Source organism: Erpetoichthys calabaricus, chromosome 17 (assembly GCF_900747795.2).
Source record: "Erpetoichthys calabaricus chromosome 17, fErpCal1.3, whole genome shotgun sequence".
NCBI classification, from domain to species: domain Eukaryota; kingdom Metazoa; phylum Chordata; class Cladistia; order Polypteriformes; family Polypteridae; genus Erpetoichthys; species Erpetoichthys calabaricus.
Window position 1 is genome coordinate 98,964,862 of NC_041410.2, and position 24,706 is coordinate 98,989,567.

At 47.7% G+C, this 24,706-nt stretch overlaps 1 protein-coding gene across 5 annotated transcripts in view; it reads left to right on the top strand.

The window, feature by feature from the left end:
* Positions 1-24,706, top strand: part of adgrl1a (adhesion G protein-coupled receptor L1a) — a 332,245-nt gene that overhangs the window by 171,564 nt on the left and 135,975 nt on the right. For all 5 annotated transcript variants that reach the window (XM_051920528.1, XM_051920529.1, XM_028823930.2 and 2 more), the window contains exon 4: positions 6,503-6,612. In XM_051920528.1, the coding sequence (XP_051776488.1) occupies positions 6,503-6,612 (110 nt within the window). The remainder of the gene's footprint in view (positions 1-6,502; positions 6,613-24,706) is intronic.

A 24,706-nucleotide genomic window follows, 5' to 3' on the forward strand; every position in this document is an offset into this window, starting at 1 on the left:
GCCGCCCCCCCATCATCACGTCTCTCCTACCCCACACGCTTTATTTTAAGTAAAAAGGAAAGCCTTGTAAAAAATTCATGCTGAGACACCGGCAAAGAGCTGCAAAGAGCTGCTGACTGTACGAAAACGACTCCACCGCAGGGAATTGAAGGCGGGCGAGTGAAACGAGAAAAGTCTCCAGGATCCGGATGCCCACCTGCACAGATGAGAGGGGCGATTTGGTAAACCGCTGACCACCGGCCTGGAGATGGTGGGCCATGAGGACAGTCGTCTAGTCACCATTCCAGATTGGCCAGAGGTGGCAGTAGAGAGACGTCCCCAACACCCACAATGCTCCATCACAGAGTCTGGCCCCGCCCCTCCCAACCAGAAGCCCACCGTCACAGAGCACCTTTCAAGATTTAGTTCTAGCACAGCATGCCAGTGTCTGCCAGGCTGTGGGTATAAAAATGCGAGGCCATGACAGTAACTACCACTGTGCCACCATACCATGCCATCTTGTTTTTTGGTGGCCAGGTGACGTGTTCCTCTCCCTTCAACTCTGTGAATGCCTCGTGTTTGCCACAAAGATTTGATGAGCTCCATCGTATGTCGCCACACATGAGGGACTGCGGGAGACCACTGTGAACACTTCTAAGGCCAGCGCACTTGGCCAATGAATGAGCGATAGGCCGTGAGTGTCCAGCAGGTGGCGTCGTGCACTGGCATCCTCTTTTATCACCCTGTAGCCGAGGCCACGTCGAAAGTCCTCATTCCAGACAGGCCACATTCATTCATTCTCCCCACGGATTATTCCCTTTCTGATTGCCAAGGACTGGCACAACAACAGAGGGCTTAGCTCTGGGAAGTCCATTGAAAGCCCATTTCTGTGACGTTCTCGATGTCCGTCCTCCTCCAGACACACCTCGCCAATGACACGAATGCAAAAAGAGCACAAACAGAACCAGAACCAGGCCTGGGCCTTCTATTCGTTCTGCAGCAGCACTGACAGAGGGGGGCGCTGCAGAGCTTGGACTCCATCTAATGTCAGACCTTTAAAGTGCATGTTTGTAATAGAAGGCGGCCTCTCTGCTGTCCGCTTCTCTTTGCTGCTTCTGCAGCCATCAATGGGACTCGTCAAGTCGCAAACACTGAGCATGCTAGGGGGCGCTCCAAACACCGGGGAGGCCAAAGAAATGTTGTCTGTGCGCCATGGCATTACTGGCATGAAAACTGAGTGGCGTGTCAGCATCCAGGGCGGGTGGGGAACTCCCCTCATCCACCAGCAGATGGCGCTGTTGTGTTTAAACGTCAAAGGTGCTCTGGGGGTTCGTCTAACGTACTTGGATGAAATCAACTATCAAATATACAATAATAATCATTTCAATACTAATAAATAAAAAGAATAATAAAAAAAAACAGTCAGTCCATGGCGGTTTACGTGTGCAGTCCTTTTCAAAGAGTAGAAGGCCCCTATGGATCTGGTGCGCTGTACGTTCTCACTTTTTAGCCATGGCCTCAGAGCAGACACGGGACACGAGTGCCACCCTCATCACGGGAAAAACGAATGAAACCCATTATACTGGAAAAGACTCGGCGAGCGTCGACTGACTGAAGATCCACCGACTGGGACCGGGAGGACCCCATGGAGTCACGTCACGTCAGTGATGTCATCAGAGACAACCACCGAGGACACGCCCACTCGTGTCCTAGCAACGGGACCTCAAGTCGAGTTTCTGAAAGTCTCTAACGTCTTATGTCCACCACACTACTTGGTCGCTTATTCCAAGTGTCTGTTGTTCTTTGTGTAAAGAAAAACTTCCTGATGTTTGTGTGACATTTCCCCTTCACAAGTCTCCAGCTGTGTCGCCGTGTTCTTGATGAACTCATTTTAAAGTCACCGTCTCGATCCACTGGACTCATTCCCTTCATCATTTTAAACACTTGAGTCAGGTCTTCTCTTCATCTTCTTTTGTTTAAACTGTAAAGGCTCAGCTCTTTTAACTTTTCGTCATAACTCATCCCCTGTAGACCCCCATAATCAGCCTAGTCGCTCTTCTCTGGACCTTCTCTAGTGCTGCTATGTCTTTATGGAGACCCAAACTGCACACAGGACTCCAGATGAGGCCTCACCAGTGTGTTATAAAGATGAGCAGACCCTCCTGTGACTTGTACTCCACACATCAAGGCGCTATATAATCTGACATTCTGTTAGCCTTCTTAATGGCTTTTGAACACAGTCTGGAATTCAATAGCTTAGAGTCCACTAAGACTCCTAAGTCCTTCTCATGAGGTGGACTCTCGATTTTGTGACCCCACCATTGTGTATTCAAACCTCACATTTTTACTTCTATGTGTCATTCTTTACATTTACTGACATTAAATTTCATCTGCCCAAGCCTGTCTGCTGTCCAAGTCCTTCTGTGATGATATAACGGATTCCAAAGTATCTGCCAATCCACCTATCGTGGTATCATCTGTAAACTTCACCAGCTTGTTACTTATGTTCCTATCTAAATCATTTATAGATATTTAAAATAGCAGCAGCCCCTGCACTGCCCCCTGCTGGTCACCACTCTTAGCATCGGCCAATTCTGATGAGATTCCTCACACCGTCACCCTCTGCTTCCTGTGTCTGAGCCAATTCTGCACCCGCCTACACCCCACACACTTCTTTAAGTTTGATGCCCACCCTCTCATGTGGCACCTTATCAAATGCTTTCTGAAAGTCCTCATCAATGATCTCATCTCCTCCACTCTGGTCGTATCCTTTTGTTGCCTCCTCATAGAATTCCAGCCTGCTAGTCAAACACGACTTCCTTCTTCTGACCCCACGCTGACTGTCCTGTCCTTGCCAGGTGTTGCTCCATCTTCTCCTTAGTAATTCCTTCCATTAATTTTCCTGTGATGTTTCATGTCTGCGGTGGGTTGGCACCCTGCCTGGGATTGGTTCCTGCCTTGTGCCCTGTGTTGGCTGGGATTGGCTCCAGCAGACCCCCGTGACCTTGTGTTTGGATTCAGCGGGTTGGATAATGGATGGATGAATGGATGGATGTTTCACATTAAGGTTACTGGCCTGTAGTTGCTTGGCTCTGCCCTGTCACCCTTTTTATATAACATGATGATATTTGCCATTTTCCAGTCCTTCAGAATCTCTCCAGTGCGCAGTGACTTCCTAAAAATCTGTGCCAAGGGTTTATCTCTGAACTTGCTGGCCTCCTTAAGAACTCGAGGGTGAATGTTATCTGCTCCTGGTGATTTGTTTGATTTCAGCTTATTTAATCTCAGCAGCTCTTCTCTCCCTCCACAATTTCCAGATCCCTCAGCACCTCCTTAGTAGTCCCTGTTACTGCTCTGAGGTTATCCACTCGCTCACTTGTGAAGACCTCAGATAAATGTGAGTTTAGGGCATCCGCTATTTCACTGTCCATATCCTTTGATTCCCCTTTTATTATTTCTGATGCACTTCACCTCCTCCTTGACTGTTCTTTTACTATTAAGAGTCTCTTAGGGTCGTCTTTCTCCTCATCTGCTATTCCTCTCCAATGGTCTTTTAGCCTCCCTGATATCCTTCTTGATGGTTGCCCTCATGTTCTCCTTCGCTGTACCATTCACTTTGCACTCATTAGTATTATATGCCTTATAAAGTAGTTTTTTTCCAAAATGGTGTTACGATAAACAGAAATAAATGAAACGGTAGCGGACTCCAAGATCACTTTCAGTTTAAACTCAAGGAGTGACGTCAATTGTAATGTGGCTACAAAGAGTGCCTTCAAATGTGAGCCGAGGTCCAAAGCCAGAAGGTCCAATCAAAACACAAAAATCACAGTGAAATCCCGGAGCTTCGTCTTCAATACCCGCTGGCATAGCTGCAGAATCAGGTGGCTCCGTATAAAGGAGACAGGGCAGACGACTCAGCATACAGCAGATATAATACAGAAATGCAGAACAATGAAGACACCTCACGTCGCATAAATACAAAGATGAGCAAAGCAAAACCGACAACAGACGGTGTGGCCTAACATGAACAAGAATCGACCCAAATTGATTGGCTGTGAGGGGCTTTGGGGGTCTGTGGGAGAATTGATTTATTATCAGTTATATTAACAGACGTTAAGGAGCGGAAGACAACATCAACTGGATTTAAACGTTATTGGTTTTTTTTTGTGTACCAAATGGCACGTTCTTGTGTTCCTTTTGGAGGGCATTGAGGGGTCTGAGGTCAGGCGACTAAACCGTGGCGTACTTTTCGTGCTGTGAATTATTTTGTGCCGTCGTTGCCGCCGTTGCTTGGTCACAGTGAGCGGTGTTGCTAGGGGCGTTTCCTCGAAGGTCGTGACCTCCTGATTTCGAGTGTTGCCCTTCTGATGACTTGGCTCATCCGAGTTTGCGGATACAGACCCCCGTTTTCCATCCATCCATTATCCAACCCGCTGTATCCTAACTACAGGGTCACGGGGGGGTCTGCTGGAGCCAATCCCAGTCAACACAGGGCGCAAGGCAGAACAAACCCCGGGCAGGGCGCCAGCCCACCACAGGGCCCACACACACACGACAATGCACCCAACCTGCATGTTTTTGGACTATGGGAGGAAACTCACGGGGAGAACATGCAAACTCCATGCTCTCCTAACTACCTGCGCCACCCACTGTGCCACCGTGCCACCCGTGACCCCCATTTCTTTTCGAGCTCACTTCTGAACCACCGTCGTCGTGGCGCTGAGCCTTTGCTTCTTATTTTTGGATTTTTCAGTCCCTCGGTTTCGACTCCATTTTGCTTTGTGACTGCGTCTTGTCTCCTGGTCCTACTCGATATTTTTGCTCGTCCTCAAAAGCTGAACAGAAGGGAGACACGACGACGGGGCCATCGCGTTTATTCAGTTTGGTGGGCCGGTGAGCGCATCGCATCCAATATTTACTGTAGTGCCAAACGGGTGGGCTTTGGATGATGATAATGATGATGATGTATGAAGTGCAAGGCTCTCCCTGAGGAGTCGCACATTCTGGTGCCGATGGAGACCCTCCGTCTCCCACCCTGTAGCGCTGCCCCTGCCTCTGATGATGTGAAGCTCTTAAAGCACCGGCTATTAATGGCTTTACGAGACCTTAGCAGCTCAACTGGGACGCGACTTTTGGAGGCTTTCCAGGAAAGTGTAGAAATTAATGAGCCCCCGCTAATAGGCTGCCGACATCGCGTCCCAAAAATGGAAAAAAAAAAAAAAAAAAACAAACCACCAAGCCGTCGGCCTTCAGACAGTAAAATGGAGTGAAATGAGCCGAGAGCCTGCTGGGCTGGAGGGAGCCATCTTGTAAATCAGGCTCAGGCGCGTCGCTGCTGCTGGGTGTCATGCTCAGGGGGCTTTATGGATTCGGGAAAAGTGGCGGCCATTCCTGAACGGCTATTCTTGTCAAAGCCCTTGAATTGGAGCCAAACGTCGACACTTCAGCCACCTCCATCCAGCCATCCATTTTCCAACCCGCTGAATCTGAACACAGGGTCACGGGGGTCTGCTGGAGCCAATCCCAGCCAGCACAGGGCACAAGGCAGGAACCAATCCCGGGCAGGGTGCCAACCCACCGCAGCTTCAGCCACCTCCTGATTGCTTTATTTCAGGCCCATCGTGGTGACGTTTGGAGCCTGGATGATGACAACTGTGTCCCTGTCCCTGTCCCAGTGCGCACAGAGCGGACTGTAAGTCACTGTGAACGTCCAAAGCCACGCGCCTCCAAGCAGCTCTCTCCCTTGGTGCGTTGGTGTCCTGCCATCTTGGTGAAGCCGTCCTTGAGCCGTCACTGCCATGTCTGACCTTTATTTCCCAATGGAGCACGGGACGTGTCTATGGACGTCTTCCCAGGTGGTCCTGCAGCCTGGCGTGTGATGAAGACGCTCCACGTGTTCTCATCTTACAGGGTGTCGGCCGGGATGCCCAAAGAAGAGAAGGATGGGTGAAGGCAGCTGCGCCTCCCCCAATACGCCGGATGGCGAGTTCCCTGCAGCGTAGCAGTGCCCCAGATTCCTGCAGGGCACCATGGGATCTGGAGTTTGGCATCACAGCCCTGCTGGGTACCATGGGTGCTGCCAGGAGATTATGATTTTCCGTAGCGCCCGGAAGTACTCCCAAGTCACAGAGTCGGAAGCCCCAAAGTACTTGCGTGCTGAAGAGAAAAATCCAATTCTCCATCTGACCCGGAAGTGCTGGCAAGTCACGTGGGTGTAAGAACAGCAGCACTTCCGGGTCGAGGGCTATAAAGGACCGCTGGAGACCCCCCAGCATGCGAGGCAGAGTCCGGAGGTAGTCGGAGAGATCTGTCGTATTGTTTTTATCGTTTCTGCCTGTGTGTGGTGGCAGAGGTGCTTCAGGGCACTACTTAAATAAGAAGAGGAGTTCAATGCCTTCTTGGTGATTTTACCCAGTGTTCAGTGGGTTTAAGGGGCGACAGCGACCCCTAGCGTCTAACAAGGGGATAAACGTTTTTTCGGTGGGTTTCTTAACATCCCCTCTCTTTGCTCTTCTCTCCGCAGATGCAACAACCGGACTCAGTGTGTGGTGGTCGCCGGCTCAGATGTCTTCCCTGACCCGTGTCCTGGCACCTACAAGTATTTGGAAATTCAGTATGAATGCGTCCCCTATAGTGAGTACCCCCTCTGTGTGTCTTGGAATTGAATAAAAAACAAACAAACAAAAAAAAAATAAATGAGACAGGAAGGGAGGAAGTCAGAAAGGCAACAGCACTTCACTAAACCCTGAAACCTCTTTTTCATTGGCAGCTGAAATATCTGGAGCTGTAAAGACCAGCTAAGCGGGACAATGGCCGGGACTGGATCTGGACCCCCTTGTGCTATACCCCGTGGCTGCTCGGCTGGCCTGCAGATAAGAGACGCTCGATGGCTGCTGCATTTGCGGGTTCCACAAGCGTCTTGGGGGCGGCCAGATGACCAGGCTGCCAACTGCCCAGCGTCTCGTGGGGGTCTCCTTCGGTGTCCTCGCTTCATTACCCAGTCATGTCAAACTGGACAGCCATTAGCTTAAGCGTACTAAATAATTATAAACAGATTAGAGAAATAAAAACCAAAAATGTGCCTACGAATAAGAGACCACCTGCACAAAGACATACGGACCACTGGTGGGCACCAGAGCAAGCCGACTCATTGGTGGTGTTGTGACGTGGGCAGAGTCTGAGCCACACGCAACACTGCGCCATGACGATAAGACCCTCATTTGAGGGAATCTAAAACACAACAGGGGATCCCCCGCTTAACTCAGACGTCGTGTTCTGACCGCTTGGCAGCAGGGGGGTCTTGTGCTGGTCCAGCTGCTCTTTTAGTGCCTCAGTTGCACTCCACTTGGTTACCCTTCAGCGGGCGTCTTTCACCTCAGGACTGACTTCATCTGTCGTGGTCCTCTCGTGCCCATTGTGTGGTCCTTTAGTTGTCCTCAGACACGGTCAGGTCTGGTTGGCCCCCTTAGGGTCTTCAAAGGTGTGGGTGCTCTTTTCATGGCTGCTTTGTTCTCGGCCCGGGCGATGGCAGAATGTCAGCTCAGCATCGTCAGCTGTGGCTCTCCAGTGCCCCTGCTTACTTCAACCTCTGGCGTCGGTTTAGAAGGTCCTTATCATGGTGCCAATGGAGCTCTTCCATGTGTGTGTTGGTGAACATTCAACATGTCTCCACTTTCTGGCACCGTCCTCTTCCCTGAATCTGCCGTCCTCCTTACCTGGAAAACCTCACCAAACGGTTGGCAACAACACCCACAATGCCAATCAACAGGAGCTCTGTTATTATTGTGGTTTCATTTTAAACTGTTGTGCTCCAGTCAGCATTCACGTTCTTCAAGGCGAGTTGTGACTTGAGGGACCGCTGAAAAACACACACACCTGTAACCTAAAAACGACAACACAGAGCAAAGCTACGAGTGAAAGGATCAAAGGGAAAGCAGGGGACGTCACCTGAAGGATGTGTTTATACCCGTAGGCCCACCTGTAGAGAACAAGTCCAGAGTCAAGGCTGACCTCCCATGAGTTTCAGTCCAAGTCATACTAAGTGTGGCGCTCTTACACTCGAGGATGAAGGAGGTTGCCCCTCAGGTACGCTGGTTTCAGTCACAGTAAAATAGGAACTTTAGGACATCGGAAACATTTTATCGAGAACAGACCCCTCAGCCCAACAAGCTCGAGGTGAGATTCTTCCTTGCAGGTGCTGCCCAACGTTCAACATGTTGCCACTCTTGAGCGTCGTTGACTACATCGTCGTCCATCCCCGTCCCCGAGATTCTCCAGAATAACGTCAAGCCAAAATTTGAAGGTTCCTAAAGACCTGTTGTCTACCACACTGTCTGGTAATTTACATTTTCTAACCAATTCCACAAATTAGACAAATGAGAGGAGGCCACTGGGCCCGTTTGCCGCTCGTTTCATTAGTTGGTAGCTCATCGGGATGCTGTTAATGGTCATCAGTTAATGGACAGACAGACTGGTCCTCTGTCTGGTGATATCTTTCTGTTCTGTGTAGCGTACACCTCAGTTTCGATTCACAGCGGACATTTTAAAATGCCAAACAAAGCGCAGGCGAGGCAGTGAACCCAAAAATTGTGTTAGCAGAACGTGTAGCCGTCGATGGATTATCAGGATTTGAATTCCCATTTCTGGCGTAAAGTTGAATTACCAAATGGAAGTCATCACATCAGCAGTGATGAGTAGAGGAGCAGCTGACGGTGCTCGATCCCAAAGTTCTTTAAGACGTGCAGCAATGAAACGACTTCATTTGCCTGAAGAAGACGAGCCGCTGGATTTTCCTCTGTCGGTTCCTCGCTACGTGAAATGTGCCTTTTTTTTGCTTACCTTCTGTTAAACTTTGCCCTTTTTCTCCTCTTAAGGTTTCTTTTTTGTGAACGTGAAGATGCTCACAGCCCACACGCTCTACAGTACACCGCGTGGCCTTTCCTCCATCTTGGTTTTGGTCAGCACTTGCGCCCGCCCGCATGTTAGCGATCCTTCAAGTTCTCATGGACACCAAAATGGAAGAACCCTCCAAATTACAAAGGAGAGCTCTTACGGCATGTCCTGCCGTGGAGGAGTGCCACTTGGTTTTTTAGTTGCAGTAAACTGTTTATTTGTTTCCCGCGCACGGGCCGTTCTTATTGGTTCAGTTTTGTTGAGTGACCGCTGCAATACAGGCTGAGCAGGAACGAGAGCATGTCATGTGCTTGCTGTCATATGTCACAGGTTAATTAAAGCTACCATGGAAGGACTTTAGTGTGAAGAGCCGGTTTCTGCACGTGGACACCGGGAGACACCCCTCTTATGGTCTCGACCAGGAGATTGTTCATGACACTCACAACATGGGGCTTGCCGTTTTGTTATCTTGTCAGTTGATGCCAACAATCACCATTGCAAATTGTAAGCACCTCTTGTCATGCCCCCCCAAGCTGCATTCACCAGACGGTTGTGACGTTTAAGTGCTCCACAGCTCCCATGAACACAGCAGCTGTGTGAACTCCTCATGTCACATATGCATGGTGGCCACTAGGACCACGAGAGAGACCCCGGTGAGAAGTGCTCAGCCATCTTATGACGTGTGAATTGTGTCATTTCCTCTCCCAGAAGTAGGCCGCCCACCGCTGATTCCTCTTCATCTCCTCGCATTGTTGAACGACACGATAGCCAATCTGCTTGTATTTTCTTCTGCATTTCTGACTCCCCAGGACGTGGCCGTCGCCATTTTGTTTATCAGCCTTCAGTTAAGTCTGCTCTGGGTTGGGATTGCTTGGCACACACCATTCTTCTAATAGTCACATGTCCTTTTCACTGCAGCTTGTCTTTGCAATTTCTTTGATTATTTGACATCCGAGCTCCACAGCGTACCCCCATACTGCTATCCAGAGCCTTTCAGACCCTTGAGGTTCTTTCAAAGGTGGCATCAAAATGGCCAGAACGGCAGCCAAGCCTTGGTTGAGGACCTGTCCAAGCCCGTCTCAGCGCCCCCCAAAACCAAAGCGCTGTCTTAGTGAACCGCAGGCAGCGACTCGAGCTGTTCACGTCTCCCAGGGGTGTAGCACAAGGAGAGCTGGTAGGACATCGGTTTGATGCTCTGCCATCCAGTCCCAGGGCCGCCAGCCCGCCATGACAAACATATGGTTCCCTTTGACTGCAGGGCCAGGAGAGGATTTGGGGGTCATTCTCTGCTTTTCCTGCAGGGAGCCACTGTGAGTGACACGGATCGACCAGTTGCCCCGCCCCGCTCAGTCTAATCTTGCTTTGCCCTCAGCTGCCCCGCCCCTCCCTTACCTCTCTGTCTTTCGCAATTTCTTTCTCTCACTGCTGCTGTCTGTCTCTTTTATTTCTCTCTCTCTTGTCTCGCTCTTCTCTGTTTTCTTCACTCTTGGTGGTCCAGAGCCACGTTATTATTGAAGGACTGCTTTCTTTCAGCTTTGCATTCGCCAGCGTGAAACAGCAGGGGGCAGCAGTGGCGGAGGGCCTCACGTGCACCATGGAAGCTGCCAGCAAAGTGTCTGCCTCTTCGTGGAATGTGTCCCAGACCTCGCGATTGAAACTCTTTTCATTTTTTTTTATTTCTTCAGGACGATGGATGCATGCTGGGGAGGAAGAGTCAGGGGGTCTTTGATTGTCCAGTAACCTCTTTTCTTCCAAAATGGGGGTGTAAGTCACTTTGGGACCAAAGACTTCCTGTTTAAAGTTTCAAACTTTTTCTCCAAATCTTCACAGACTGCCCGCTCCACCATTAATGGTGGCTTGTGGTGATGGGCTGGCAGAGGGGGTGAGGGCAAGGCTGCCAGGGTCAGAGCGGGTTCACTGCAGGAGTCAGTCTGTGCCAGGAGGTGGACGAACCTGTTTTGTGCCCACTTCTCATCTAATGGTGTATTCATGTGATAACTTTTGTTATCTAATAATGTGAGCGAGGGTCTTTGTCTGTATCTTTGTTCTTTTATTTCCAGGGCTTGAATTTCAAGGTGGGATTGCAGGTGTCCTGCCTGATCTTCTAAAATCCCACATGGCTTGCATGCTATGACAGACGGAGTCGAGAAATCAAAATTTGTGCAAACTTTAAGAGCGCGGTGATGTGGTCAATTAACTGTCGGCTGAGGGAGTTGAATGTGTGACCACTAGGGTGCACTGTAGCACCCCAAACCCCAGACATAACCTCATAAACATAAGTCCCGGGTGCAAATACCTTTTTATTTATACAAAAACCTCTCAGAGGCTTCTCCAAAAGTTGCACAAGTCTCTGTCTGTTCCCTCTCCTCATTGGGCTTCGTCCTCTCCCACCCGAGTGACAAGGAGTGCCTTCCTTTATACCAGACCCGAAAGTACTTCTGGTGCTCCCACACTGCATCTGGACAGCACGTCTGGGTCAGATGGTACCAACCTACAGCTCCCCCTGGCGGCCCCCGTGAGACCCTGCAGGGCTGCCCGTTAGAAATCCGATTGCCATGCAGCCCTCTGGGCGGCCCACCAGAGAGCTGCAGCCCCCTGTTGTACTGGGGGAGCACATGGCCTTGTGAGGTGGTCTCTTCCACCCTTCCATCACCAAGGCGACCCGGCCAGTCAGGATGCGAGCAGACCCCAGTCTTGTGTGACAAGCGCCAAACAGAGTCGTGACAAAGGAGCAGAAGCTTCTCACTTACTGTATCCTTGGCCTGCTATGAACATGGCTACGCCCGACTATTCAGTTCAGGTCGCTCACAGTGCCAGTCCTGACTAAATTTGGCAGGATCTGACTTCACGCACACACATCTGTTCTCAAATAACAAAAGGAAAGGGTTGGGGTGCCACAGGTGACCCCGTTCAATATCCAGTGAAGAAAACGGATTGGAAAGAAATGTCCAAATTAGCATACGTCACCCTAATTCGGGACGTTCGTAAGAAATGTGACAATTTACTTCATGAGGTAGAAGTCCATCATAAACAAGAACAGTAGCGTCAACTATTTGAAATATTGCTGAGGGTGCTTCACCGTCCATGTTTAAATATTCTCGATCGTAGCAGACATTTGTCACCCTCTGACTGAGGTCCACAGAGGGCTGGTGAAGGATCAGAAGTCCAAAATCACACCGTAATCGCAATCCCCGACACCCCACATGTTTATGTTAGAAATCTGGGAGTGGGTCTTGGAGGGCCGGGACCACCGGTGAAGAATCAAACATCACAAATATGATCCAATTCATGTCCAGCAACATCAAAATAGCGTAAAGCGACACTCAACATGGCGAAATTACCGACCGTCACTTTACAAAGTTTTGTGACCCCTCGTATCCCATTGGGGGTGAACCCCTGGGGTCGGCTGATGTCACCTGCACAACGTCAAGTCCTTTCGGTCATTTTTTGCTGAAGATACCTGTTGGTTTACTCTTCATCATAAGGGGGTCTAAAATTGAGGTTTTCTTGGGTCTAGAGGGCCAAAAATAGGTGGGCATCCTAAAACGCTTGACATCTTCCACAAGTAGACATCAAGATGCATCGAATGGTCCGTATGTCATATGTGGGGATTTACTGTACCAGTGAGTCAGGAGGCGCCAGAAAAAAACAAACTGAAGTTGTTTCATAGCGTTCAGAAGGACTTCTAATGAACGCAAAAGCAAAATACCGAAAAATCATCGCTAACGATGCGTCAGCCCCTTCTAGAATTGACACCGATCATCGTCATCATCAACCTGGGGTCTCCCTTGCCCATGAGGACCCATTGCAAGGTGTCACAGAAACCGTTCACAACCCTTTCCCATTCAGTACTATTCTGATTCACGACTCAGTGCCCCCCCAAACTCTGATGTCATAGTTTAAGAAACGCTGGCTTTGCTGATTAAGGGAAAAGCTACAAACCCAAACCCAATAAAAATACCTTAAGAGAGGGCAGGGCTCAAAATCCAAGAAATCCACAGCCAACATCAAAAATCTGAAAAACAAGAAGAACAAACTCGATGTCCTTTTACAGGGCGAAGGCCACACCCCCAGCCCACATCATCAGGTGGCCCCGCCTCCTCGGCCTCCACTTTAAGGAAGCAGGGCTGATAAGTAAAATCGTAAAGTCCACAATCGACATCACATAGTGCCTAAGAAAGACAAGAGGCTAAGAAGATGTGAAAAATAAAATACAGGCTGGGAATTGGCGCAATCTTTTATCAGAGACCCCCATCAAAAAAATTGAAAACAAGCAGAGATTTGAGACAAGGAATTCAAAAGAAGAGTTCAAATCTGTCATTAAGGAAAGGGTTAATATCCATCAAGCCCAGAATCCCCCAAATTTACACCGTCGCTTGTCTGATGTCACCAGGAGTGTCGATGGCAGGTTTCCAGCCAGCACGACGGCTCTGGTGAAAACAAAATGGCGTCGTGGTAGAACGTCAATGACGGAGGCAAAAAACAAAAAGTGACCACAGGTTCACATTCTTTGCACTTCAAAACCCCATACTAGATATGTAACGGTCCTAAAGAACGAGCACAAGTATCGGAGATCACAATAGAGATGGGCAAAATATCAATAAACACAATTTGACATAAACACACAGAAAAGACAAAAGCAATAAGAAAATACACAAAACGTCCAAAAGACAATAAACATGCAAACTCGAGCCAGCGACAGAGAAGATAAATAAACACCTGAGGGCGGGATGTGAAGAGCAGTGATGAGAGGGTAAGGAGAAGCGCCACAAAGGCAGGGCATTGTCCTCAAGGTGGCGCTAGGGAGTCATCGATGCACCGTGACTTACGTGTGGAGCCCCCCACTGGGTCACTGGCTAAAGAGAGAAGGTGCGAGGCATTCATTGGACGTCCGTGGAAAGGACAGGGCAGGCAGATGAGGTGCATGCTGGGACTCTGGATGCTGCAAGGGGAGACAGTAGAAGTCTGTGAGCTCTGAGTATTAGAAGGAAATTCAGTGAGGTGTCAAAGTAAATAAATTCGAGAGGCAACAGCGCCAGGAAAAGCCAGATCTGTCATACGGTACAAATGGGTAGAAGGCGGCGTGAAGTGTTAAAGCCCAGAAGTCTGACTCAGACTGGGACTGGCGTAGTCGGCAGGATTGGTGTGCGCAATAAAACTGAACGGCCTCGCTGGCATTGGCACTGGCACTGGCTCAGAGTGCTTTAACAATACCCATTTGTTTAAACACACTTGGCCAGGCTCATAACACACTCTCCGAGTGGGCCGGCCAGAGCATGTCCAGATAGATCTGTGAAGGCTCCAGACGGAGGTGGTGACAGCTTCACATTAAAATTCCTTAACAGTCGTTGTGATTTACATCATGAGATGATTAGATTCTGATAAGTGTCGAGTATTTCACAAAACGTGTAAACTAAAATGACTTTTCCCATTAAAAACAAAGCAAAAGCCTTGAATAGGATCCAGTGAGCTGAAAGAAGAAGGTCACCAGCGTCCTTGAGTTGCCTTTTTTTTTTTTTAATGCCATTACTTCAGCTGATAAGCTCACAAATGGGCGAGCACTTAGAGAGCAATCACTAATCACGGCGAAATCGCCGCCTCCACGCTGATGGGCACCTGCATGGCAACCCTCTTCAGATCCATTCCCAAAATAGCTGCTTGTATGTGAGAGCCACTTCCTGTGACATGACATAGATGCATATAATAATTCTGTTTGACGAGCCTCTACGCAGGATTTTATGCCTCTGAGTAAGGAATCTTCGGGCGGGTTTCCATGCTTGATCCTGACTTCAGTAGACAGTGTGCCAGGGCCGTAGTGTTTGTACCTAAATGCCGTTTTTCCGTTGGCTGCACTCCATTTTGCCCAGCAGCTTTTTCTGTTTGCCGTGCCGCCGGTGAATGCCAAGCACTGTTGAACACTTTCTGTTTGACTCTCTTTAAAAAAAAATCAGACAATGGCTGCTGTGGTCCACAGGTGGGCAGAAAGTCAAAAAAAAAATCAGACAATGGCTGCTGTGGTCCACATGTGGGCAGAAAGTCTGCTTCACCCTGAGAATCAGCAGACGATAAGCTGGGGACGAAGGTTGCAGAAATCCGGGGCTAAGCCATCGTGTGGCTCGCGATGCCAAATAACAAGTGCCACACAGAGTGGTATGCAGTGCCAGCCATCCCGGCAGAGACCATGGGGGACCGGAGTGGGGATTGGCGGGGGGCTCACAATTCAATGCGATTGCAGATCAGGGTGCCACCATGGAATTGTAAAGCGATTATCGATGCATCTTGATCCATCCCGATTTTTCACTTACATACGTCGTGACGGGACAAGGTGAAGAGTTGGGGTCTCCCCGTGGGAGTCGCTGGGGTTGTCTGGTGTCACGGGAGTCCCTAACCTTATTTAACTGACGTCCACAACAACTGAAAATCGCTGGAAAATGTGACTCGGCGTTCAGAAGCATCGCGATTCTGTCCTGAACGATTGATGCACAAAACAATCGGACATCAGGTGATGAGGTCAGCATCCGCACTCGTCACCTTTGACATCCCCACCGACTAGAAGTCACGTGACCTGACATCGACTGTCATGTGATCTGACTTTGACTTAACTATCAATTTTTTTTCCCCTCCAGTCCCCTAGTAGTGGATGGTTGCTTCTTAGCCGTCCGCCCTGCCCGAGTGTCCAGACCCCAATGGTGATGACTGTCATGTCACCTAAGGTGGGTGTCTGCCGCAGGACATCAGGTGGTTTCTTACAGCAGCACCGCCACCACATACTCTATGTCTGCCCGTCTCCAGAGCTTTGTAAGGCAGTTGTGCTTATTTAATTGCGCTCTTGGTGTCTTGCAGATGTATTTAAATTCTACGCGCTTATCAAATGGCACCGTTTCTGTCGCTCCAGTAATCTTCCAGACTCTCCTCCTTCTCGCTGCCCCTTGGCAGCTGATGCCAGTTTCATTTATTTGATTCGTCATAAAGCTTCGGCAGCTTTACAGAGACGTACGTGTAGAGAAACACCGAGATGGACACTAGCACTTTTCCTGCGTTTTCATCCTCCTTTCCTCTTCTCCACTGTTGGGAAATCAGCTAGAAACTCTGGCGGCCACCTTGAGGTGAGCTCATGCCAAGTGACGGGTGGAGGACGGAGGCGCACTTCTGTAAATTATTTATCGCTAAACCATTTACTGGCTGCTGCCTTCATCCAGGCCAGGCTTGTTAAAAGAACATGAGGAATCTTTGCATTAAATTGCTGTTTTAGAAGACGTGCTTGATCAGTGCCCCCCCCATATATGTGACAGCAGAAGAGGGTCTGTCAAAAGGGTACAGGTTTACAGATTCCCCCTCACCTGCCCGCCTGCCCACAAGTGCAATCCGCTGTTGGAATGCTGGAATCATTAAAGTGGCTTTGGAGGAGCGCCCAAGAATGGACCTCATATGTGAAGTGGCCCACAGCCTCGCTCTGGAGGGGATATGCGCTCTCTGCCCCCCACATGTGGCAGTTTGAGACGTGTTGTGGGAGGTCAGGCAGCCTTAAGAGTGGGCTCAGTCCGGGATGAATCAGGGAGTGAACAGGGCAGAGCTGAGGCATCACACTCCACATGCCCACTTCAAGGCCACTATTTAGATGAATTGTATTTCTCATTCCAACAGATGGCACACACAACTATCACCATAACCTAACAATAGAAAAGGCCAATAGAGTTAAGTGCTAATGTCACTGGAGCCCATGGACTGTCACCTTGAGCGTCTGACTACGAGGCTCTCAAACTCAGGTCCTGGGATACCAGCATACCCGCTTTATAGATGTTCATGGAATTTGATATTTATGTACAGTTTATTCCTGGTCTCAAAAATGGGGGCAGAAGTGTTAAACGTACCAGTTATAAACAGATTTACAGCGCATCTGGAGAGTATTCCCAGCGCTTCATCACTTTGTCCACATTTTGTTATGTTACAGCCTTATTCCAAAATGGATTCAATTCATTTTTTTCCTCAGAATTCTACACACAACACCCCATAATGACAACGTGAAAAAAGTTTACTTGAGATTTTTGCAAATTTCTTAAAAATAAAAAAACTGAGAAATCCCATGTCCATAAGTATTCACAGCCTTTGCTCAATACTTTGTCAATGCCCCTTTGGCAGCAATTCCAGCCTCAAGTCTTGTTGAATATGATGCCACAAGCTTGGCACACCTATCCTTGGCCAGTTTGGCCCATTCCTCTTTGCAGCACCTCTCAAGCTCCATCAGGTTGGATGGGAAGCGTCGGTGCACAGCCATTTTAAGATCTCTCTAGAGATGTTCAATCAGATTCAAGTCTGGGCTCTGGCTGGGCCACTCAAGGACATTCACAGAGTTGTCCTGAAGCCACTCCTTTGATATCTTGGTTGTGTGCTTAGGGTCGTTGTCCTGCTGAAAGATGAACCGTCACCCCAGTCTGAGGTCAAGAGCGCTCTGGAGAAGGTTTTCATCCAGGATGTCTCTGTACATTGCTGCAGTCATCTTTCCCTTTGTCCTGACTAGTCTCCCAGTCCCACAGCATGATGCTGCCACCACCATGCTTCACTGTACGGATGGTGCCAGGTTTCCTCCAAACGTGACGTCTGGCATTCACACCAAAGAGTTCAATCTTTGTCTCATCAGACCAGAGAATTTTCTTTCTCATGGTCTGAGAGTCCTTCAGGTGCCTTTTGGCAAACTCCAGGTGGGCTGCCATGTGCCTTTTACTAAGGAGTGGCTTCCGTCTGGCCACTCTACCATACAGGCTTGATTGGTGGATTGCTGCAGATATGGTTGTCCTTCTGGAAGGTTCTCCTCTCTCCACAGAGGACCTCTGGAGCTCTGACAGAGTGACCATCGCGTTCTTGGTCACCTCCCTGACTAAGGCCCTTCTCCCCCGATTGCTCAGTTTAGATGGCTGGCCAGCTCCAGGAAGAGTCCTGGTGATTTCGAACTTCTTCCACTTACAGATGATGGAGGCCACTGTGCTCATTGGGACCTTCAAAGCAGCAGAAATTTTTCTGTAACCTTCCCCAGATTTGTGCCTCGAGACAATCCTGTCTCGGAGGTCTACAGACAATTCCTTTGACTTCATGGTTGGTTTGTGCTCTGACATGAACTGCCAACTGTGGGACCTTCTATAGACAGGTGTGTGCCTTTCCAAATCAGGTCCAGTCAACTGAATTTACCACAGGTGGACTCCAATGAAGCTGCAGAAACATCTCAAGGATGATCAGGGGAAACAGGAGGCACCTGAGCTCAATTTTGAGCTTCATGGCAAAGGCTGTGAATACTTATGGACATGGGATTTCTCAATGTTTTTTATTTTTAATAAATTTGCAAAAACCTCAAGTAAACTTTTTTCACGTTGTCATTATGGGGTGTTGAGTGTAGAATTCTGAGGAAAAAAATGAATTTAATCCATTTTGGAATAAGGCTGTAACATAAGAAAATGTGGAAAAAGTGATGAAGCGCTGGGAATACTTTCCGGATGCACTCTATCTATCTATCTATCTATCTATCTATCTATCTATCTATCTATCTATCTATCTATCTATCTATCTATCTATCTATCTATCTATCTATCTATCTATCTATCATTATATAGTGCCTTTCACTTTTGTCTCTCTATCTCTTTTTTCCTATTCACTGTATCTTTTTCTCCTCTTTATCTTGTTCTCTCATGCCACCATCTTGAATGTGAAGCCCACCAGATGTTTTCAGCCCAGTGTGTGCACCAGGAGGATGTTAAAGTGTGAGGCTTGTTTTGCGCCCCCCACTGGTCGGTAATGCCTTCTGCGTCCTGCTCCGATGGTCTCAGTTCTTGCACACCTGGAGTGTGCTGGCTGACTGGCCTATTTGCCGGCTCTCACCTCTCGTCTGTCTTCTCCTTCATAATTTCTTCCCAGAGGTTCCCTTTGTATTTCAGGTTTTGCATCAGAAAAGCGCAGTCTGATTTCCTGCCCTCCTCTAATGAATAAATAATGCAGCAAATGTGCTCGGCTGTGCTGAAATAAACTCCACTTGACATTTGGCCGGCCAGTAACGTGGTCAGGCCCGCTGCGTACCAAGCGACTGTGCCGAGGTGCCGAGTGAGCGCCACATGGAGTGAATAGAAGGCCGAGGAGTCGCCATGTGCCGGGTGGCATCAGCGCCTCTCCACTCACACGCTGAGGACGTTTAGCAGAGCAGTAACAGAGCCGCTCGTCTGCCGCACATCGTGCTAACGATTTCTTTGACAAATCACCTGGGGAGTCTCGAGTAATAGAAAAGCAAAGGTTTCAAATAAATATTTCTGGAACAAAAGCACTCACTCCGAGACTCGGTTAAACTATTGAAGTGATGAGTGGGCAGGCAGACCCGCGGGAGTCACCAGGGGCCCAACATGATCTCAGGTGCAGCGACACACAAGGTTCTCTTTTGGCTCATGCCAGCCGAGATCTGCTGCTTTAAATGCTTCAAGCCGCCCCGGTTGTCCCACAAGCAGCCATGTGGACAGGGGCGGCAGCACCCCACATAAGGTAAAGGTGCTCATCAAGGATGGCAGACGTGACAAACAAAACAATTTCTGCAGGGGCAGGGTGAGTGCACTGCCAGGGAGATGCAGGGTACCCTTTGGGCAAGAGAAGGGCACCTAATTAATGGAAGAGGCAGAAAAAGAAGGCTGATGTCACTTCCAGCTTCATTTTCTGGCCCCTGAGCACCGCGTGACAAAGAAGCGTCCAGCTGGTGTCCCCTTCAGGTCCTGCAATGTGCTTTGGTTTGGAAAAAGAAAATTTAATGTTCGGCTCTCGGCAGTTTTCAGCTTAATTAAACGCGACACGCCCACTTGTGACATTTAAGCGGCGCCATTTGCGTGAAGCGCGCCACTCGGGGACTCGACTTTACTTTGTTTTAATTCTTTACACACATTTAAAGGGAGAGCGTGCTGGTGCTGCCTCAGCAACTCGGCAGTCATTGTGACAAACAAATGACAGCTTCTTTGAGGAGCCATTTTAATTTTAATGCGTGAATAGAAATGAGAATGAAACAAACAGATGGGAACAGTTGAGAGCGATTAGCATTGCCCTCCCACAAAGCACAGACAATCTGAAGAAGGAGGTGACATTTGCAAGTGCTGATCTGTGAACCTGGTGCTGCTGAAATGTTCAGATTAAAACGGATTACGACACGGGATTACATATTCAGTCAGTTCTCGTTGTCCATGAGCTTTTTCAGGAACGTAACCTCGGTGGATAATGAGAATTGAGTGTATATGGAAACCGAGGATACTGAAGCATAATGAGGTTAGGGTTAGGGGATGTCGGCAGGGCCGACCAGTTCACCTACAGAGACCGTGTTACGACTTCTTCTTCCCCTCTGGTCAAATTCAAATTGCAGCCGGCCGGTCCGAGGACCTCACTAAACCTTTCAGTCTGGAGTAGTGACGGCCAGGGGTGTACAAAGGACAGGGACCTAAGTGGTGTGAGCTTGCAACCCGCATTTACTGGCAATTCCTCATTTGTGGGAACAACTGTAAGACCCCAACATGGATGGGGTTCAGCGGCTTACGCAGGCCTCTCGGTGCCGTGTAGACATTCGTTGATCCATTCGGTGAAGCGCAGACTGACAGACCTCGTGTCACTCTTTCGCAGTAGCCCACTTGGCAGATTTTTTCTACTGCGCGTGTCAGCAAGTAATCCGTAGATGTCACAAAATGGGTGAACCTGTTGGAGTGGGAGCGAGGATTTACTGCATACCGTAGAGACGTCAACGTGCGACTCCAATCTCCCATTTTCTTTATCCACATTTTCCAGTTCTTGGATGTGGCGAGTTGGAACTTCTCCCGGTAGCACTGGGCACTGGGCCTAGTGGTTAAGGCTTTGGCCTTCAAACCCTGAGGTTGTGGGTTCAAATCCCCTTACTGACACGGTCACCTGACCTGCCTGCCGAAAAGAAATGTCACCAATTGTATCATAAATGTTGTAAGTTGCCTTGAATAAAGGCGTTAGCCAGATAAGTAAATGTTAAGGGGCCTGACCACTCATGTCGGCCCATCACGGCGTCTGCTCAAGGGGTCAGATGAACCAAACATTTACAAAGATGAGGAAGGACACCCACTCCAGCTAGTGAGGAGCGAGACAGCGACACTGAAATTTGTCTCACAGGCGATTTTGAAACGTTAAAGTGACTGAAAAGGAGTTTTAGGGGTAGATAAGATGGCATACTGCCCCCTACAGGCTCATTCACACTTCCACGTTTACCGCTGCTCTTTTTCACAGTACGTGTGTTCTGTTTATACCTCTCGTTTATTTCACCGTGGAGGAGCGCAGTGTCCTTATTAAAAACGTGACGTGCTTTCTATTTGAGACACGCTAAATTGCACCGTCGTGCACATCTCCCCGCCCGGGAAGCCAAACCGTCATCATTTAGCAGCCACCCTTTTGTGTTTGTCGATTCCCACCAAGGACTTGCTCTCCGAGCGTGACGGAGTTTCAAATGTCTTTTCTGTCTCTGTTGCATCTTTAGGATTACAGTCGACAGGATCGTCATCATAACTGGAAAAGTACGGACTTGCGTGACCAGAACACGACTGGTGGCTCAACAAAATGTCCACAGGTGACAGGAGTGAGCCCGGTGATATATACTTATTTTTAATTTGTTGCACGAGAGATCTTTATTTAAATATTAAATGACAGGCAGACCCATCCAGAATGACTGTAGGCACAATGTTTTACTAGCGTTATCCAAATCTCCGATGACCAGGAGCTCTTCTGCCACTGTGACGTCATGACTTGCACTAATTCTATACTAACTGCACCACAAAAACCAAGAAGGCATCCACAAAAGATGCGAGTAACTTTACACTACTTGAAAACAAATTTAGATCGAGAAAGTAACACTGGGAAGGGATTCGGCAGCCCCCAAATCTGTAATAGGTTTGATTTTATACACACAACTCATTCCAGAAAATTAAATAAAAGTTAAAAAACAAAATATAAATGTACATATCAGTGTTTAATATTCAGCGTAGTGCAAAGCAGAGAATATTTAATGAGAATGCAGGACAGAACAGAGCCAAAGGTCAGGTACCTGGAGTAACACAGGCGACTAAACCAAGACGTTCAGCAAAAATCAAAATATCACGTCAACACCCAAAGCACAAAGGGAGTTGTAACTAAATACACACACAGGTAGGATTTATCCGTAAACTCGGATGAGAAATTGTTCTGAATTGCTACTGAAAGGTCATGACCTCTGAAGACGTGCCCCTTAGCAACACAGGTCACTGCCCTGACAGCAGGAGATGGCAGTGCCCGTAAAGAATCAAAATGGCTGCCAAAACAGCACAAAATAATTTGGAAAAGCAAAAGTAAGCTTTGTTTCAAGACATTAGTATCAGAAATGGATTGCCTGCCTTGGAAACCCTCGAATGAACATTAAAACAATCTGGATGAGAACGGGCCATTCAGCCCAATAAAGCTCACTCGTCCTGTCCACATCAAGTCGAGTTTTGAAGGTCCCCAAGGTCTTCCAGTCTGCTTGGTCACTTATTGCATGTGTCTATCGTTCTTTGTGTAAAGATACACTTCCTGATGTTTTTGTGAAATTTCCCCTTCACAAGTTTCCAACGGTGTCCCCGTGTTCTTGATGAGGTCATTTTAAAGTCACCGTCTCATTCCACTGGACTAATTCCCTTCATGATTGTAAACTTCATCTTAGTAAAGGCTCAGCTCTTTTAATTTTTCCTCATCACTCATACCCTGCAGTCCCAGAGTCAGCCTAGTTGCTCTTCTCTGGACTTTTTCTAGAGCTGCTATGTCCTTTCTGTAGCCTGGAGACCCAAACTGCACCCAGGACTCCTGATGAGGCCTCACCGGTGTGTTATAAAGTTACTGAGCAGAACCTCCTGTGACTTGTACTCGGCATGTCAAGGCGCTATATAACTTGATATTCTGTTAGCCTTCTTGATGGCTTCTGAACACTGTCTGGCAGTTGATAGCGTCAAGTCCACAATGACTCCTAAGTCCTTCTCACGGGGTGTACTTTCGATTTTCAGACCTCCCATTGTGTATTCTAACCTCCTACAAGTAACACTTTTACATTTACTGACATTTCTTCATCCACAAATCTGCCCAAGCCAGTATGCTCTCCAAGTTCCTCGGTGATGATTCAATGGATTCTCAGTTATCTGCCAATCCACCAATCTTGGTATCATCTGCACACTTAACCAGCTTGTTAGTTATATTCCTATACAAATAAATAATAATTAAAATAATATAATATTTAATCAAACTTAAATCCCTATCCAAAGCCAGCTTACTGTCCTATAGTTGCTTGGATCTGCCTGGTCACCCTTTGTATATAACAGGATAATATCTGCCATTTTCCAGTCCTTCAGAATTTCCTCAGTGTCTTCCTAAAAATGTGGTAAGGGTTCATATCGGTACTCGCTAGTCTCCTGGGAGAACCCAAGGGTAAATATTGTCTGGTCCTAGCGATCTGTTTGACTTCAGCCTATTTAACCCCTCTCTGCAATTCCTAAATCCCTCACTACCCCCTCAATAATCCCTGATACCACTGGGAGGTTTTCTACTTCCTCAACTGTGAAGACAAGTTTAGAGCGTCCATTATTTCACTGTATGTACATTTTAATTCCCCTTTACTATTCCTGATACACTTCACCTCCTCCTTGACTGTTCTTTTACTACTAAAATACTGAAAGAATCTGTCCGGGTCATCTGGGGCCTTATCTGCCATATTTGTCTTTGTCTTTTAGCCTCCCTGATGTCTTTCTTAATGGTTGCCCTCATGTTCTCATACGCCCTACAATTCACACTGGAGATTTGTCTTATACGCCTTGTTCGTCTCTTTCAGTTTTTACAGTTTTAGTCTTTGCATCCATGCTCTTCCAAAACACTGAGAACTGTTTTACGTTATGGTCATCTGAAAAAAAAAAGTTCCATTTGATTAAGAAACGCCTAAGAAAAAAAAGATGAACTGATCCACTTCACGGTATTTAGTAGGGAGATGGGTCTGCAGGACGCTGCTTCTTTCAGTTAGGAGCTGCAATTTAACCAAACGTTTGACTTTTTTTTTTTTTTAATAATATTATGCTGTCAGACTATCAGAGCCTGCAGCTTTTCTACCTTCCTCTTTCACAGCTTATCCAACTCGTTTATGTATTTAATTAAAAATTCTTGAATTCAAGCCTCCTCTGCCTAACACTGCAATGACATCAGTGCTCTACATACAAAACTGTTTGATCCTTTCAGTTGCTGATTTGCACCCCGGTATTCCTGACCTCCGTCTTATGTGTTCAGTCGTTTCTTCGGGTTCACAACACAACACGATGGCATCACTTAAGTAGCAGTTGCTTGCTTTCTGTTGTGGCCTTTAAACTGAATTTGGTTTGTAAATCCTTTCTTGTCTGTGGAGATCAGTGGCGGGTGGCCTTGTGTACTCGTCGTCGATTTTAGAGACGCGATTAATGAATTCTGCTGCACTTTATTTTATTATTTTTTTTAACATTACTTAACCCCTCACATACGTCTGCTGCCATCTTTCATTATTAAACTCTGAAAATCTCAATTCCAGAGTCTTAAATGAAGCCTTGTAGGCTGCAAATGAAAGTGAAATTAAAAATGTCATTTTATGATCGTGAAATAAAAAGGGGTCTTCAATGGAAACGTCTCCCGAGGAGGTTTTTATTCTGAAAAAAAAACGCAATTAACTGAGCAACATTCATCAGATATTGTTTAGTGTGCAAAAGTTCCCGAGAAAAGGCCAATTAAATCATTTTATAGTAATTTAGTAAAATATTTGGTGACAAAACTTGCTTACCCTGTAAAAATGTGAGAG